At 44.2% G+C, this 14,364-nt stretch overlaps 1 protein-coding gene across 2 annotated transcripts in view; it reads right to left on the bottom strand.

The window, feature by feature from the left end:
- Positions 1-13,979, bottom strand: part of LOC147451429 (uncharacterized) — a 29,689-nt gene extending 15,710 nt beyond the window's left edge. For both annotated transcript variants that reach the window (XM_086520337.1, XM_086520336.1), the window contains exons 1-3: positions 13,688-13,979; positions 13,481-13,604; positions 13,325-13,394 (exon numbers count right to left, since the gene is read on the bottom strand). In XM_086520337.1, coding sequence (XP_086376463.1) covers positions 13,325-13,394; positions 13,481-13,604; positions 13,688-13,838 — 345 coding nt within the window. In that variant the 5' untranslated portion in view covers positions 13,839-13,979. The remainder of the gene's footprint in view (positions 1-13,324; positions 13,395-13,480; positions 13,605-13,687) is intronic.
- Between the last annotated feature and the right edge of the window lie 385 nt (positions 13,980-14,364).

The raw sequence follows: 14,364 nt of genomic DNA, 5'->3' as shown, positions 1-14,364 counted from the left end.
ACTTTCCGTCATCGGAATCTGAGCTGTCTGTAGACGAGTCCTCAGTAGAACTGTCAGTCTCTGGGCGAGATGTAGCCTTCTTTGCCTTTTTCTTGCCCTTTCCGAAGCTTTGTGTCTTGCTTCGCTTTTTGCTTTTTCTGTCTTCTTCGCTCTAATCCGAGGAGCTAGAAGAACTGTCAGAAGAAGAAGAAGAAGAACTGGTAGGTCTTCGAACTTGATGCGCTTCTTCAATTTCTTTGCCTTGTCAAATGTCGACCGACGACCCAAATATCCCGGGAAGTCAGTGCCTTTCTTCTGCTTTTTGCCGTGCTTTTTGGCTTTCTTTTGCGTGTCAAAAAGCTGAGCAATCCGTGCATCAACCACGTTCTCCAGTTCCTTCTCCGTATATTTCTTGGAGGCAGAAGGTTTCTTGAGAGCGGGTTTCGGGAGTGGTGTTGTGGTTCTCTGCCACTCCATCTGTACCTCTTTCAAAGAGGTCTGGTTCATATATTTTGCCATCTTTGGATCCTTGGCAAAATTGAGCATCATCTTTGTTGCATCGCCAATCAATTGACGACGCTCCATCTCTCTTTGCTCCGCCTGAGTAGGCTGAGGCAGGCCATACTCTCTGTCTGAATCTTCGTTGTGATCCCAGCCCGCATCTCCAGATGCAGAGGGAGTCGACTGATCATTGCCTGAAGCCATAGGTGCCGTGGAAAAAAAATATCGGGGATCGGATTTCCCATAGAAGAGAAATCTGCCGTGCTCTGATACCACTGTAACAGACTTGGACACTCCAAGTCAAGAATCAACCGCGACAGCACCAAATCACCACTTCAAAACAATTCACAGATCACAATAGATTTGCACTGGCCCGGCGGAGTTCCGTGCCTAGAGATATTGGCCCTAAAGACTGGCGCCCCTTTCGGTATTTCTTTTTATATTAATCAATCATCAAAGTACAAGAGAGCAGAAGGGTTTCACTCTCAGACTCTGCGTCCGGATGCTCTGAGAAGTGAGGTCCTCACCACTAATTTAAAGGTTACAAGGGATGCCCAAAAGCAGAGCCCCAAAAGCTTCAAATCAAAAGCAATTGCTCTCTCTCTCTCACAGAGAGTCAAAACATGAAAGCAAAAGCATTCTCTCTCTCTTTCTCATTTAAGTAGAGAAAAAGCGAAATTTCGTCGCTCATCATTTTCCAAAAAAAAATTTATTTTTTATTTTTAAAAAATCCGACTCCGCGATTTCCGGAAATTAGGGTTTTTGGCAAAATTTAGGGTTTGCAAGAATTTTAGGATTTCTGGCTGAAATTAGGGTTTCTGCTGTCCACCACGTCATCACTTTGTGACAATTGCTCCCACTTTCCTTTATGCTCTGACATGTAGCATTTCAGTAGATCTAGGACAGTAGAATTTGCCTCTTCCGACTGCCCATCTGTTTGAGGATGAAATGACGAAGAGAATTTGAGCGTTGTGCCCATATTCTCAAACAAGCCTCTCCAGAACAAACTTGTCATGCGTGGATCACGGTCGCTAACAATCGACTGTGGCATGCCATGATACTTGAAAATATTGCTCATAAACAAGCGTGCCATCTGATCTGGCTTTATCTTCTTCCTGACAGGAATAAAATGAGCCTGCTTGCTGAATCTGCAAATGATGGTCCAAATACCATCGTTTCCTGTCTGCGTTCTCGGAAGATCAAAGATAAAATCCATAGCAATACTTTCCCATGGTTTATCTGGAATAGGTAGTGGTTGCAATAACCCTGGTGCCTTTTGCCTGTCAAACTTGACCTTCTGGAATATTAGGCATTCTCGCACAAAGGCATCCACATCTCTTCTCAATGTAGGCGAGTAGAAGAATGTCTCAACCGCTTTAATTGTAGCATCGATACCAAGATGCCCTGCATACGGTGGGACATGACTCTCTTCCATAACTTTGCGTCGCAATGGCTTTGTGACACACAATCTGCCATGCATCATCATGAACCCATCTTTGAGAAGATAGTGTTCATGACGTTGTCCATCCATTAGCTGCTCAAAGACCCTTGCAAAATCTTCATCATTTGCATATTGTTCCCTCATATCATCAAGCTCATGATGATAAGGAATTGACACAGCTGAAATTTGTGGCTTCCTTGACAAGGCATCAGCCACAACGTTCTTCTTGCCTTCCACATGCACAATCTGAAAATGGAACATGGACAAGATATTTGCCCATCGCATATGCTTCTCAGATAACTTCGCCTGTGTCAAGAAGTATCGCAAGGTCTGATTATCCGTCTGGACAACGAAATCTCCACCTAGCAAGTAGTGTTTCCAACTTAAGAGAGCATGAATCACGGCCTGCAATTCTTTTTCATAGACTTGCATAGTCTTTTCTGGCCCTTGCAAGATTCTACTCTCATAGGCTACTACCCTGCCATCTTGCATTAGCACTGCACCAATGCTACTACCACAGGCGTCACACTGGACCACAAATGACTTCCTAAGATCTGGCAACACAATGACTGGATCTGAAGTCATCTTTTCCTTTAAGAGATAAAAAGCTGAAATCTCTTTCTGTGTCTGTAGGACCGGTATGCTACACGCTTGATGCTCTGATACCTCTGTCACAAGACGAGCACCACGTGCCAATAGAAAAGAACAGACTGAACAGACGTGTAGCACTTCAATAAAAACAGTACACAGAGAGAGAGAGAGACGACACGCGACATGGAGTGGCGGAATTCCACCCCAGAGAGTATTGGCCCCAAACCTTGGCACCCCTTTCGGTATTTCTTTATATTGCATCAACACAGTACAAGTCGGTACTCCCAAACTTTGCACCTTCTCCAGGAAGCATGTCAGAGAATGAGCCCTAACCTCATATTTAAAGGCCTTGGCCTAAAAAGCAATTACAGTGAAAAGCCTTCAAACTCAAAAGCATCTAGTAGCAAAGCCAAAAAACTGCCATCGTAATTTACGAAAATCCGTGCAGCCTGCCATGTCATCAGCCAACGCAAAACGCGGAATTCCGTACAGCTTGCCACGTCATCCTGCCAACGCAATTTTCAAAAATCTGCCACGTCATCAATTTCTGCATGTGTGCGGATCTTGCTTTATTTTAATCCTTTATGTCACTTGGGACCCTGTCACAAAGTGAAGACATGGCGGACAGCAGAAACCCTAATTTCTGCCAGAAACCCTAAAATTCCTGCAAACCCTAATTTTTGCTAGAAACCCTAAATTCTGGAAATCGCGGAGGCGGATTATTATTTATAAATATAAAAAAAATTTGGGAAAATGATGAGCGACGCGAATTTTGCTTTTGCTTTTTTTTATTAAAAAAAAGAGAAAAGACTCTCTAAGAGAGAGAGAGAACTGATGCTTTTGATTTTAAAAGCTTTTGGGGCTCTGCTTTTGGGCATCCCTTGTAACCTTTACATTAGTGGTGAGGGCCTCACTTCTCAGAGCATCTGGATGCAGAGTCTGAGAGTGAAACCCTAACCGCTCTCTTGTACTTTGATGATTGATTAATATAAAAAGAAATACCGAAAGGGGCGCCAGTCTTTGGGGCCAATATCTCTAGGCACGGAACTCCGCCGGGCCAGTGCAAATCTATTGTGATCTATGAATTGTTTTGAAGTGGTTATTTGGTGCTGTCGCGGTTGATTCTTGACTGGGAGTGTCCAAGTTTGTTACAGTGGTATCAGAGCACGGCCCATTTCTCTTCTACGAGAAATCCGATCCCCGAATTTTTTCCGCGGCACCTATGGCTTCAGGCAATGATCAGTCGACTCCCTCTGCATCTGGAGATGCGGGCTGGGATCACAACGAAGATTCAGACAGAGAGTATGGCCCGCCTCGGCCTACTCAGGCGGAGCAAAGAGAGATGGAGCGTCGTCAATTGATTGGCGATGCAACAAAGATGATGCTCAATTTTGCCAAGGACCCGAAGATAGCAAAATATATGAACCACACCTCTTTGAAAGAGGTACAGATGGAGTGGCAGAGAACCACAACATCACTCCCGAAACCCGCTCTCAAGAAACCTTCTGCCTCCAAGAAATATACGGAGAAGGAACTGGAGAACGTGGTTGATGCACGGATTGCTCAGCTTTTTGACACGCAAAAGAAAGCCAAAAAGCACGGCAAAAAGCAGAAGAAAGGCACTGACTTTCCGGGATATTTGGATCGTCGGTCGACATTTGACAAGGCAAAGAAATTGAAGAAGCGCGTCAAGTTTGAAGACCTACCCAGTTCTTCTTCTTCTTCTTCTGACAGTTCTTCTAGCTCCTCGGATTCGAGCGAAGAAGACAGAGAAAGCAAAAAGCGAAGCAAGGAACAAAGCTTCGGAAAGGGCAAGAAAAAGGCAAAGAAGGCTACATCTCGCCCAGAGACTGACAGTTCTACTGAGGACTCGTCTACAGACAGCTCAGATTCCGATGACGGAAAGTTTTATGCGAACAAGAAGAATTTTTACAAAGCCAACCAGTATGACTTTCTCGAAGATAAAAGCAAGAAAGTCCGAGAGTTTAAGGAAGGTGGCCACTCGATCAAGTTTGATACTTTTTCAGGATACTCAGATGCTTCGAAGGCTTTGTCTTTTATACAGCAGTTTGACATCTCTTTCGCGGGAGGACGCTATTCAGAGCACTCCAAGATTCGGAGAGCTGCCTCTTACTTTAAGGGGAATGCTCGTACTTGGTGGTCCACGCTTCTATTAAGCAAGACTGTGCCAGTTACATGGCTGAAATTCAAGAGGCTTTTTATTTCTTCTTGGTTGACTCAAGAGTTTGAGCAAGATATACGAGCTGCTTGGAACCATCTCCGGATGACCAAGAGCGATACAGTGAATTCTTATTGTGAAAGATTCTGGAGCTCTTTTCTACCCACCTCTTCATTCAAGAAGATCTCGTTCAGAGAACAGATTGAGCGGTTTACCTTGGGTCTACCTACAGAGATCCGAGATCACTGCTTGGAACAGAAGTCAGCTTCTATTCAGGAGTTGATGAGTCATGCGAAGCGGGGCTTTGCCATTCACTCTGGCAGTCTGACCTACCCCACAGATGAGGCCATGACACAACGAGCCGAACAGACTTCTGGGAATGAAAGTAGAATGAAAAAGAGCAACCCAGAGAAAAAAAAAGGATGCACGACCCAAGCTTACTCCTGAGGAGAGAGCTCGCTTCATCAGAGAGGGGAAGTGCTTTGGATGCGGGGAACATGGACATATTTCCGCAAAGTGCCCTGATACGGCACAGAAAGATCAGCATGATAAAAACGACGACATGTCTAAGAGTTCGAGAGCAGCTGAGGAATGTGGCAGAAAAGGCAGATAGAAAAGCAGAACTGGTACCACATGGCGTGGGACCTGCACCGAATCTAATGAATCAAAGTACAAACTTTGCCGCTTTCGGGGCAAAGCGAAGGATCAGGAAGCTCTTTTGAAGGAGCCAAGGCCAACTTCTTTTCACTTGGAATTGGCGGCTCGATTTGGAACTACGCCCGAGAGACTGACGCCACAGGCGGAGGTAGTTCGACTGGCACCCGGATGGGATGTTGCCATTACACCGAGCATTGGCAAACTTCGTTTGCAATGACAGGGGTGTTCAGGGCACGTGAGTGACGTTCTACTCGGGATCCCTTGGTACCACAAGAACTACGCCGTGGTTGACTACCGGGCCGAGAAAGCGACTTTGATAAATGAAGGGCTTAGAGATTGTACTTGATGAACTTCAGTTTTCTTACTCATTCTTTTGGGAGAACTGAACGATGGATAAAGGTTGAATATGTTTTGACCTGAAGAAAAGAACGCCAAGATTTTTTTCTCCACGCTCATGCCGATTGCTTTTGAGAGGGCCTGAAGATCATACCATTGATCTGATATCTGGAAGCACGCCACCGAATCGGCCACCTTATCGTGTGAGCCGAGTACAGAATGAAAAGATTATGAACTCAGTGAAAGACCTCTTGGAAAAGGGTCTTGTCCAGCTTAGTACTTCACCGTATTGCTCTCCAGTGTTGTTGGTTTTGAAGAAAGACAGATCTTGGAGAATGTGCATCGATTATAGCACTCTCAACGAAATCACCATCAAGAACAGATTTCCGATTCCTAGGATCGATGATATACTCGACAGGTTACAGGGATCCTCGTGCTTTAGCAGGATTGACTTGAAGAGTGGATATCATCAGATCAGGATAGCGCCAGGAGATGTCTACAAGACAGCTTTTCGGACGACTTTTGGGTTATTTGAGTTTTTGGTGATGCCTTTTGGCTTAACCAATGCTCCTGCGACATTTAACCGGATGATGGATAGGATTTTTCGAGAGTACATGCTATTTGTTGGCACTTTCTTTGACGACATCATTGTTTTCTCCAAGAATGAGGCAGAACACAGAGATCATCTGCTTCAAGTCTTTCAGGCATTATGAGATCACACATTAGTGATTAATGCTAAGAAAAGTGAATTTTTCCTACCAGAGATACACTTTTTGGGACACATTGTGTCAGCAGCAGGAGTGCAAATGGACCCGGCCAAGATAGAGACTATCCATGATTGGCCCGATTTGAGGAATGTCCATGAAGTTAGAAGCTTCTTGGGACTATGTTTGTACTACAGGCGGTTCATACGAAAGTTTGCAGAGGTTGCTTCCCCTTTGCATACCTTGACACAGAAAGGAGTACCTTTTTCATGGGGACCCACAGAGGTGACTGCCTTTCGGACATTGAAAGAGAAATTGACTACATGACCAGTTTGACTTTGTCGGACTTGCAGAAGTCATTTGAAGTATTTTGTGATGCTTGTGGTCGTAGTTTGGGTGCGGTCTTGCTGCAAGAAGGCCATGTCATAGCTTACGAGAGCCGTTTGTTCTCTAGGCCGGAGATGACAGCACAGATCTATGGGAAAGAGCTTTTGGCGGTTATCCATGCTCTTACTCAGTGGCGGCATTACCTACTCGGAGCGGATTTTACTGTCTTTACAGACCATCAGAGTTTGCGTTACTTCTTGTCACAGAAGGAGCTTTCGGAAAAGCAGATGCGGTGGGTGAACATCTTGTCACAGTTCCACTTCCAGATTGTCCATGTGCAGGGTCAGAAGAATGTGGTGGCAGATGCTTTGTCTCCTAAACCGTTGGTTCTGGCTATTTCCGCGATACATCATAGGAGCTTCGAGGATATGGTCGATCAGTATGCCACAGATACAGGTTTTGCAGATATTTTCATACGGATACGGGATGGGGAGACAGTAGATGGATACTCCCTTCGGGAAGGCTACTTGATGAAAAAGACTATGTTGTGAGTTACACAGCCGTTGAGGGAAAAGGTTATGACTGATTGCCACTGTCCACCTTTTACGGGTCACCGCGGCATTGCTACCACCATGAAAGGGGTAGAGAGAGATTTCTTTTGGCGGAGACTGAAGAAGGATGTGGAAGAGTTTGTGCGCAGTTGCTTGGTATGCCAGAAGGTCAAGTTTGACAGGCATAAGGCACAGGGATTGTTACAGCCTTTACCCATACCCACCCGCCCCTGGGAAAATATTGAAATGGATTTCATTTTTGATCTCCCGAGAATACAGAATGATCACGATGATTTTCCGATTACATGGCACGTCTGAGACGATTCTCTCCGACATAGACCCCAGATTTATGAGTTGGTTTTGGAAGGGAATTTGGGAGAACATTGGCACGTAGTTGCAGTTCTCGTCATCGTTCCACTTGCAGACTGACGGGCAATCTGAGATTGCCAATTCAGTGATTTTAGATTTATTGAAGTCTTGTATCTCGCATCAGAAGACTCAATGGGAACAGAACTTACCTTTGGTGGAATTTGCCTATAGTAACACGATACACTCTTCGACGGGGAAGACGCCATGAGAGATTGTTGAAACTGCTGCGAAGGTTCCATCCTTCCTGAGCACGAAAGATTAGAAATTTGAAGCGGATGAATATTCGCGAGATTTGGATACGGCTTTTGCCAAGGTTCGTGAGACTTTGCAGGAGTCTCAAGAACGACAGAAAAAGGCAACGGATCGCCATCGTCGCAACTGGAAACTGAAGGAGGATGATTGGGTGCTCTTACTTTTGAGAAGGCACGCCTAAGAAAGAAAAAGAGAAAGGAGAGGCTTTTTCCAAAGCTTAGTATGTGATACTATGGACCTTTCCAGATTACTGACAAGATAAATGATGTCTCCTTCCGATTGGAACTGCCAGATACTTGGAGGATTCATAATGCATTGCATGTGAGTCTCTTGAAACCTGTTAAGGGTGATGTGCCTGATGATGGGGAGCCTGATGAGCAACCCGAAGTGGAAGAAAACGAGGAGATCCTTGTTCCTGAACAGATTTTGGCACATAACGATACGAAGAAAGGTAAAGTCCGAAGGCGGTTCTTGGTTTAGTTCAAGAACTTTCCTGCATTTGATGCGAAGTGGGTGGAGGAGGAGGACCTAGCAGATACTCCTCGGATTGTGAAACTTTACCTCGATGTTTTGGTTTAGCATAGTCTACTCCAAACGGAACCCAGAAACTCAGCTTGGCCGAAGATCTGGTGCAGTGGGATGCACAAGAGGGGAGTCACTCCACTCCTTTGTCAACAAATGCCTCGATTTTGATACTAAAGTCACTGATGTCTCTTTGAGATTCAGGGATACTGAGAGCTGACAGTATTCTGCTGGATGACTTTATGAAATGGAATTCCTGATTATGATATTGATTTGTTCTTGACTTCTTGTGAGTGCAGGAACTGATAGACGAAATGACTGCAGCATTTTGGTCTGATTGATCTCGAATAGACATGGTTGCAATAGGGGTTAGTCAATCGGACATCGATGAGGTCCCGATTGGATCTAGATGTGATTGCTAGCTACATTGCCGATAAATCATGGTCTAAGATCCGAATGAATGTTGAATGTCATGTGATGTCCTGTGATGTCTGGTGATGTCCTGTGATGTCGTGTGATGTGTCTGTCGATTTTGTACATGTGCTAGATGTGCGTTCCTAGTACGTAGGTACTAACAGTCAGTGTCTGCTAAGACGGTTTATGGCTTTTGTCGGTTTTGCAGGCGTAATCGCGGTCGATTACAATGCTTTCAAGAGGGGGTTATGTCACAAAGTGAAGACGTGGCGGATAGCAAAAACCCTAATTTCTGCCAGAAACCCTAAAATTCCTGCAAACCCTAATTTTTGCTAGAAACCCTAAATTCCGGAAATCGCGGAGGCGGATTATTTTTTTTTTTTAAAAAAAAAATTTTTGGGAAAATGATGAGCGGCGCGAATTTTGCCTTTGCTTTTTTTTATAAAAAAAAAGAGAAAAGACTCTCTAAGAGAGAGAGAGAACTGATGCTTTTGATTTTAAAAGCTTTTGGGGCTCTGCTTTTGGGCATCCCTTGTAACCTTTAAATTAGTGGTGAGGGCCTCACTTCTCAGAGCATCTGGACGCAGAGTCTGAGAGTGAAACCCTAACCGCTCTCTTGTACTTTGATGATTGATTAATATAAAAAGAAATACCGAAAGGGGCGCCCGTCTTTGGGGCCAATATCTCTAGGCACGGAACTCCGCCGGGCCAGTGCAAATCTATTGTGATCTGTGAATTGTTTTGAAGTGGTTATTTGGTGCTGTCGCGGTTGATTCTTGACTGGGAGTGTCCAAGTTTGTTACAGACCCCATCGGACGGGGTCCCCATAAGTTTGGAGGACTTCTTCTGTTACTTGTTCTTCTTAGGGTTTAGGCCCCTCGGCTGGCATCTGTAAGTTGGCTCCATTCTTTAGGCTTTGACACATTAGCAATTTGTTACAGACTCTATGTACTCAAGTACCAGACTCCACAAATCTACAAAGACATCAGTCACTGATCAAATCACTTTTCTGTCGAGGGTCTCATATACAAATCATAATCAATGTAACTATTTAGCAATCACATCCAGACCACGCTAATCTCTTCACAGATGTCTCGATCTACTAAATCTCGTTATCGTCATATTCATATTCTTTCTTCTCACATTTCAAGCAAACCATGCCCATGACCATCCCCACAAGACGGAACTCTTGTTGCATATCCAAATTCTTATTCATTGGAGAGATTTTTAGGACCTCAGTAACAAACATGTAAGGTGCAGCAGAAGTGAATGTTGTTATTGCTCAAGATGAGTGCTCTGAACTGTGCTCAAGGGTTCCTTTTACTTACGAAAGGGAGAGCCTTCCGTTCCTTTAGAGAGAGTGCGATGATCAAAACAAAGTGACTGCTACTGTGAATGGAAGTGTTGAGACTGAGAGAGAGAGAGAGAGAGAGAGAGAGAGAGAGAGAAGAATACAATGCCAGACGGTTCTCAAACCCTCCTCCAAGGGCCCCCCTCTCTATGGCAAGAGAGGTCTATGCTATAGTTTGCACAAATCTGGTCAATGGTCTAGATGCGACGGACTTGCCAACAATGTCGACGACAATGATGACAACGATGAAGATGGCTGAAAACTGAAAACGCTAGGGCTGAAATGTTAAAATCTGGAAAACGCTGACTTTTTGCTGAATACTAACACTGGGGGCGAGGATGGCGATAACAACTCGACGACGATGCACTGAAAAACACAGATGCTGAAATCTGAAAACGGTGGGCTGAAATTGAAAACGCTGGCTGATCCGACGGTACGGAGAGGATCTACTGCGAATAGGTGAGATCTGCGAAGCTAAGGATTGGATCTGCAATGGCTAAGGGCTGAAAACTGAAGCACTACCTGATCTGGCTGAATCTGGCGGTGGAAAACTGCAAACGTTGGATGGATCTGCTGGAGAAAACGCTAGGGCTGATCTGCACCAGAAAACGCTAGCAGGTCTTGTTGGCTGAAAACGCTAGGGCTCTTTGCTAGTCTTGCTGAGAAGATGCACTGCAAGTTGCTGGAACTCCTTCTGCTCTTCTATTGGAAATGAGCGCCCCCCTTCTGCTTGTATAGGTCAGACTGGCTAGGTCGAGCAGTCCTCCCTACAGCCCCACGACCTTGGAAATTGGCATAAATAATAAATAAATAATAAAAATGCCAACAACTGAACTACCGCAAAATGCCATGGAAATTTGGGTGGGCTGTCGTGGACAATGCAAATGTTGGGTGGTACTAGGTTGTGTAATCAAAGGATATGCAACTACTCTTAAGTGCCTGGACATGCACAGCCTACGCACAGGCTCACAAAGGTGCCAAAACACTTCCTAGACTAGCCTAAACCCTAGATCTGAGATAGCTTGTCCACATGCACATAGGGTTAGATGTGCACGTGACAAAACAAAAGTGTCAAAAAGCTTCACAAAAGATACATCCGCCAAAGAGCTCCGTCTCTGCTTCCGCACGCATGAGAATGCCAGAGTAAGCCCCCAAGGCTCATATTTAAAGGCCCTTGGCCCAAACGCATCATACAACATAGGAGATTGACCTACCGTATTGTCCACAATTTTCAAAACCCATCATGCCACGACCTTTCTACAAAGGCAAGATCACCTAAACCTATAAAAACACAGAGTTACTCAGGCTCCTACTTACTACCATGCACATACTATGAGTCTCATATTGTATTGCCAAGACCTGAGAAGAAACCTGAGTGCATTCCTTATCATGACAATAGCAACAAATAGGCAGATTTAGACATTCCCCTAACCACCTCAACTTTTAGACTCTCTATCTAGTGGCAAGGATAGACTATTGACACACATGTAGCCCACCAATTCACTTCTTTCATGACATTGCAAACTGTCAGGTTGAAAAGCTCTTGGGAGCCCAAAAATTGAGGGAAATTAGATAATTAGCTCAAGAATTGAGGGAAATGAGCTCAGTGAGATGATTATGAGCTAATTAGCTCCAAAATCCAACCTTAATGGCTCAAAATGAAGAGTTGCACAGGGGTGGTTTAACCACAATGGGTGAGGCCATTGCTAAGAAAAATAAAAACTACACAATTTCTTCTTCTCTAATACGCACCCTAATGTGGGTAATGGCACACGTCGTGTACATATCCCATCAAGATAGCGAGAGTGAAATTGAAGTACAACCTATATGCAAATGCTATAGAGGTATGAATCAACCACGACGGCAAGCTGAGAGGTGCCATGTGATCTAGCATATGGATCTTAAATAAATGATTAGAAGATGCTAATCACTATTAATGGCTTTGATACCATTTGTAGAGATTAGGGAGGATAAAATAGAGAACCATTCATGGCATTAACAGTCAAATCACTTAATTAATCACACAATAGAGATTGAAAGAGTGTAGATACAAAATGATAACTAGTTGAATAAAAGTGAGTACAAAGAGACTCATTATATATAGCTAGAGTAGGTACTAGGCATCTCATATGGCATCATGCATGACATCATAAGAGGCTCCAAATCGAACTCGTAGGTGCTCTTTAAGGCCTTTATATGAACCCTTTACTTGTGTCCACGCCCTCTAGAAATGGCCCCCATGGGTACCTACACCCTTAAGGTGTCTTTTCCACATGTTGCCACAAGATTTCTGCCACCTAGGCATAAAGTAGATGAGAGGTGATACACACAAAGCATAGGATAAAGCCCATAAACATAACAGTTTTGTGGTAGATGTGATGTGCGTAGATGAATGATTGCAACATTCTCTTGAAGTCAAGTCAGAGTGTCTAATAAGAAAAAGAGAGTCGATTCTGCAATCAGTTCACACACACAAAAGCATACTTGCACGTGGAGTTCGCTATAATAGAATCGTACAAAACCAACAGCACATGATTTTCTTGTGTTAATAAGAGCAGTAATTTTACAAACTTTAGGTTAGCATGATAAGAAATGGGTCTCATACATATAAAACCTTTTGAAACGTTTCATAAATTTCAAAGGCATTTCGAAACAACACTACTTGCACCCTCTACTACTGTTGTGTACGTTGTTTGCCCTTGGGCCTCACCCAGAGCAGCCCTCTACTACCCCGTCTCAAGTTCGTGCCACATATTGGCATCATTACAATTTGCAAGTCATCTAGGCAAGTACACGTTCGATTACACTCATGAATTTGATTTAGATTCAACAAATGTCATGAATGTTTCTAATGAGCGGTTCCTCTTTCATTCAACAACCAGATTTTTTTGCTCCAAAAAAAAATTATTTTTCACTAGCCAAAAAGGAAACCTAAGACTATGGCCTTAAAAATACCAGGGGGCAAGAAAAAAATATAACAGCCCCCTAACCAGCCAATGAGACAAAATATGGATCCAAAGACAGCCGTGGTATATCCAGGACATGATATACTCTTAACAAATAGATGGACCAACGCATACCTCACATATATTTAAACGGAAGAAATTCATGACCAACATGGACACCTTATGAGTGTAATTTTCAACTTACCACAGTGCATTTCAAGCCAATGCCTGAACCCAAAGCTTCGAATTGTTCCGCAATTTGAATGGCTAATTCCCTGCAAAACCACAAAGAAATCTAAAATTCTTATCGCAATGGCAATCTTGGACACAAAAGTTGAAAATGGCAGAAAACAAGAATTACCTGGTAGGAGAGAGAACACAAGCAAAGAGCGGTTGGGGGTGATCAAGCAAGTCCTGGATAATTGGAAGAGCGAATGCCCCAGTTTTTCCTGAACCAGTCTGTGCCAAACCAATCAAATCACGGCCTGCAAGACAAAGAAAGGGGGGTATTGAATTGCACCAACGCAAGCAGATGAAATCAACACCGAATGAAACCTTCATGAAGTACCTTCCAAGGCAAGGGGCAGTGTTTCGACTTGTATTCTAGTGGGCTGCTTCCAAGAGAGTGCTGCACACGCTTCGCAGAGCTGCTCACACACTCCCAATCTCTGGAAGGAGGGCGCCTCCTCTGTCTGTTGGTCCTCGCCTTCTTGCCCCATCCTTCGCTTTCAAACCGCGGCGCGCCGGGGAAGGGGCCGAAAGGGGGGGAGAGAGAGCCTGCTGCGAGCTTGAGGCTCTAGCCTGTGAGAGAAGAGAGGGATTCACAAATCGGTCGGTCTTTGGCTGGTCCTCACCAGTGCTTGAAAAAAAACGTTTTTTGACAAACTGACTAAATTTGAAGGTTTTTATATCAAATTACACTTAGATGTTTTATATAAAAAAAAATACCTTCAAATATAAAATTTAGAGGTAAATCTCAAGATTTGTAGGTGGGATTACACTAAACCTAGGTTTTTTTTTAGCATTGGTCCTCACGGGACTCACTTTCCCCCGCCTTGTTGGCAACCACACCTTTAAGAACCCCGTCACACGTAGGGGTTGTGGGGGTTGGAGCGGCTGAATGCACTGCAAGTTTGCCATCACGCAAAAATTAGGGGCACGGTTAGAAGGGATGTTAGATGCACCATAGCCATCGCAAAAATTCTGAAAATAGCGAATACTTGTAGCACTGCGAGCGTTTCGCTC

This window comes from Adiantum capillus-veneris, chromosome 9 (genome assembly GCF_014529385.1).
Source record: "Adiantum capillus-veneris isolate H3 chromosome 9, ASM1452938v2, whole genome shotgun sequence".
NCBI classification, from domain to species: Eukaryota; Viridiplantae; Streptophyta; class Polypodiopsida; order Polypodiales; family Pteridaceae; genus Adiantum; species Adiantum capillus-veneris.
Note: the sequence above shows the minus strand (reverse complement) of the source record. Positions and strands in the feature narration are given on the sequence as shown.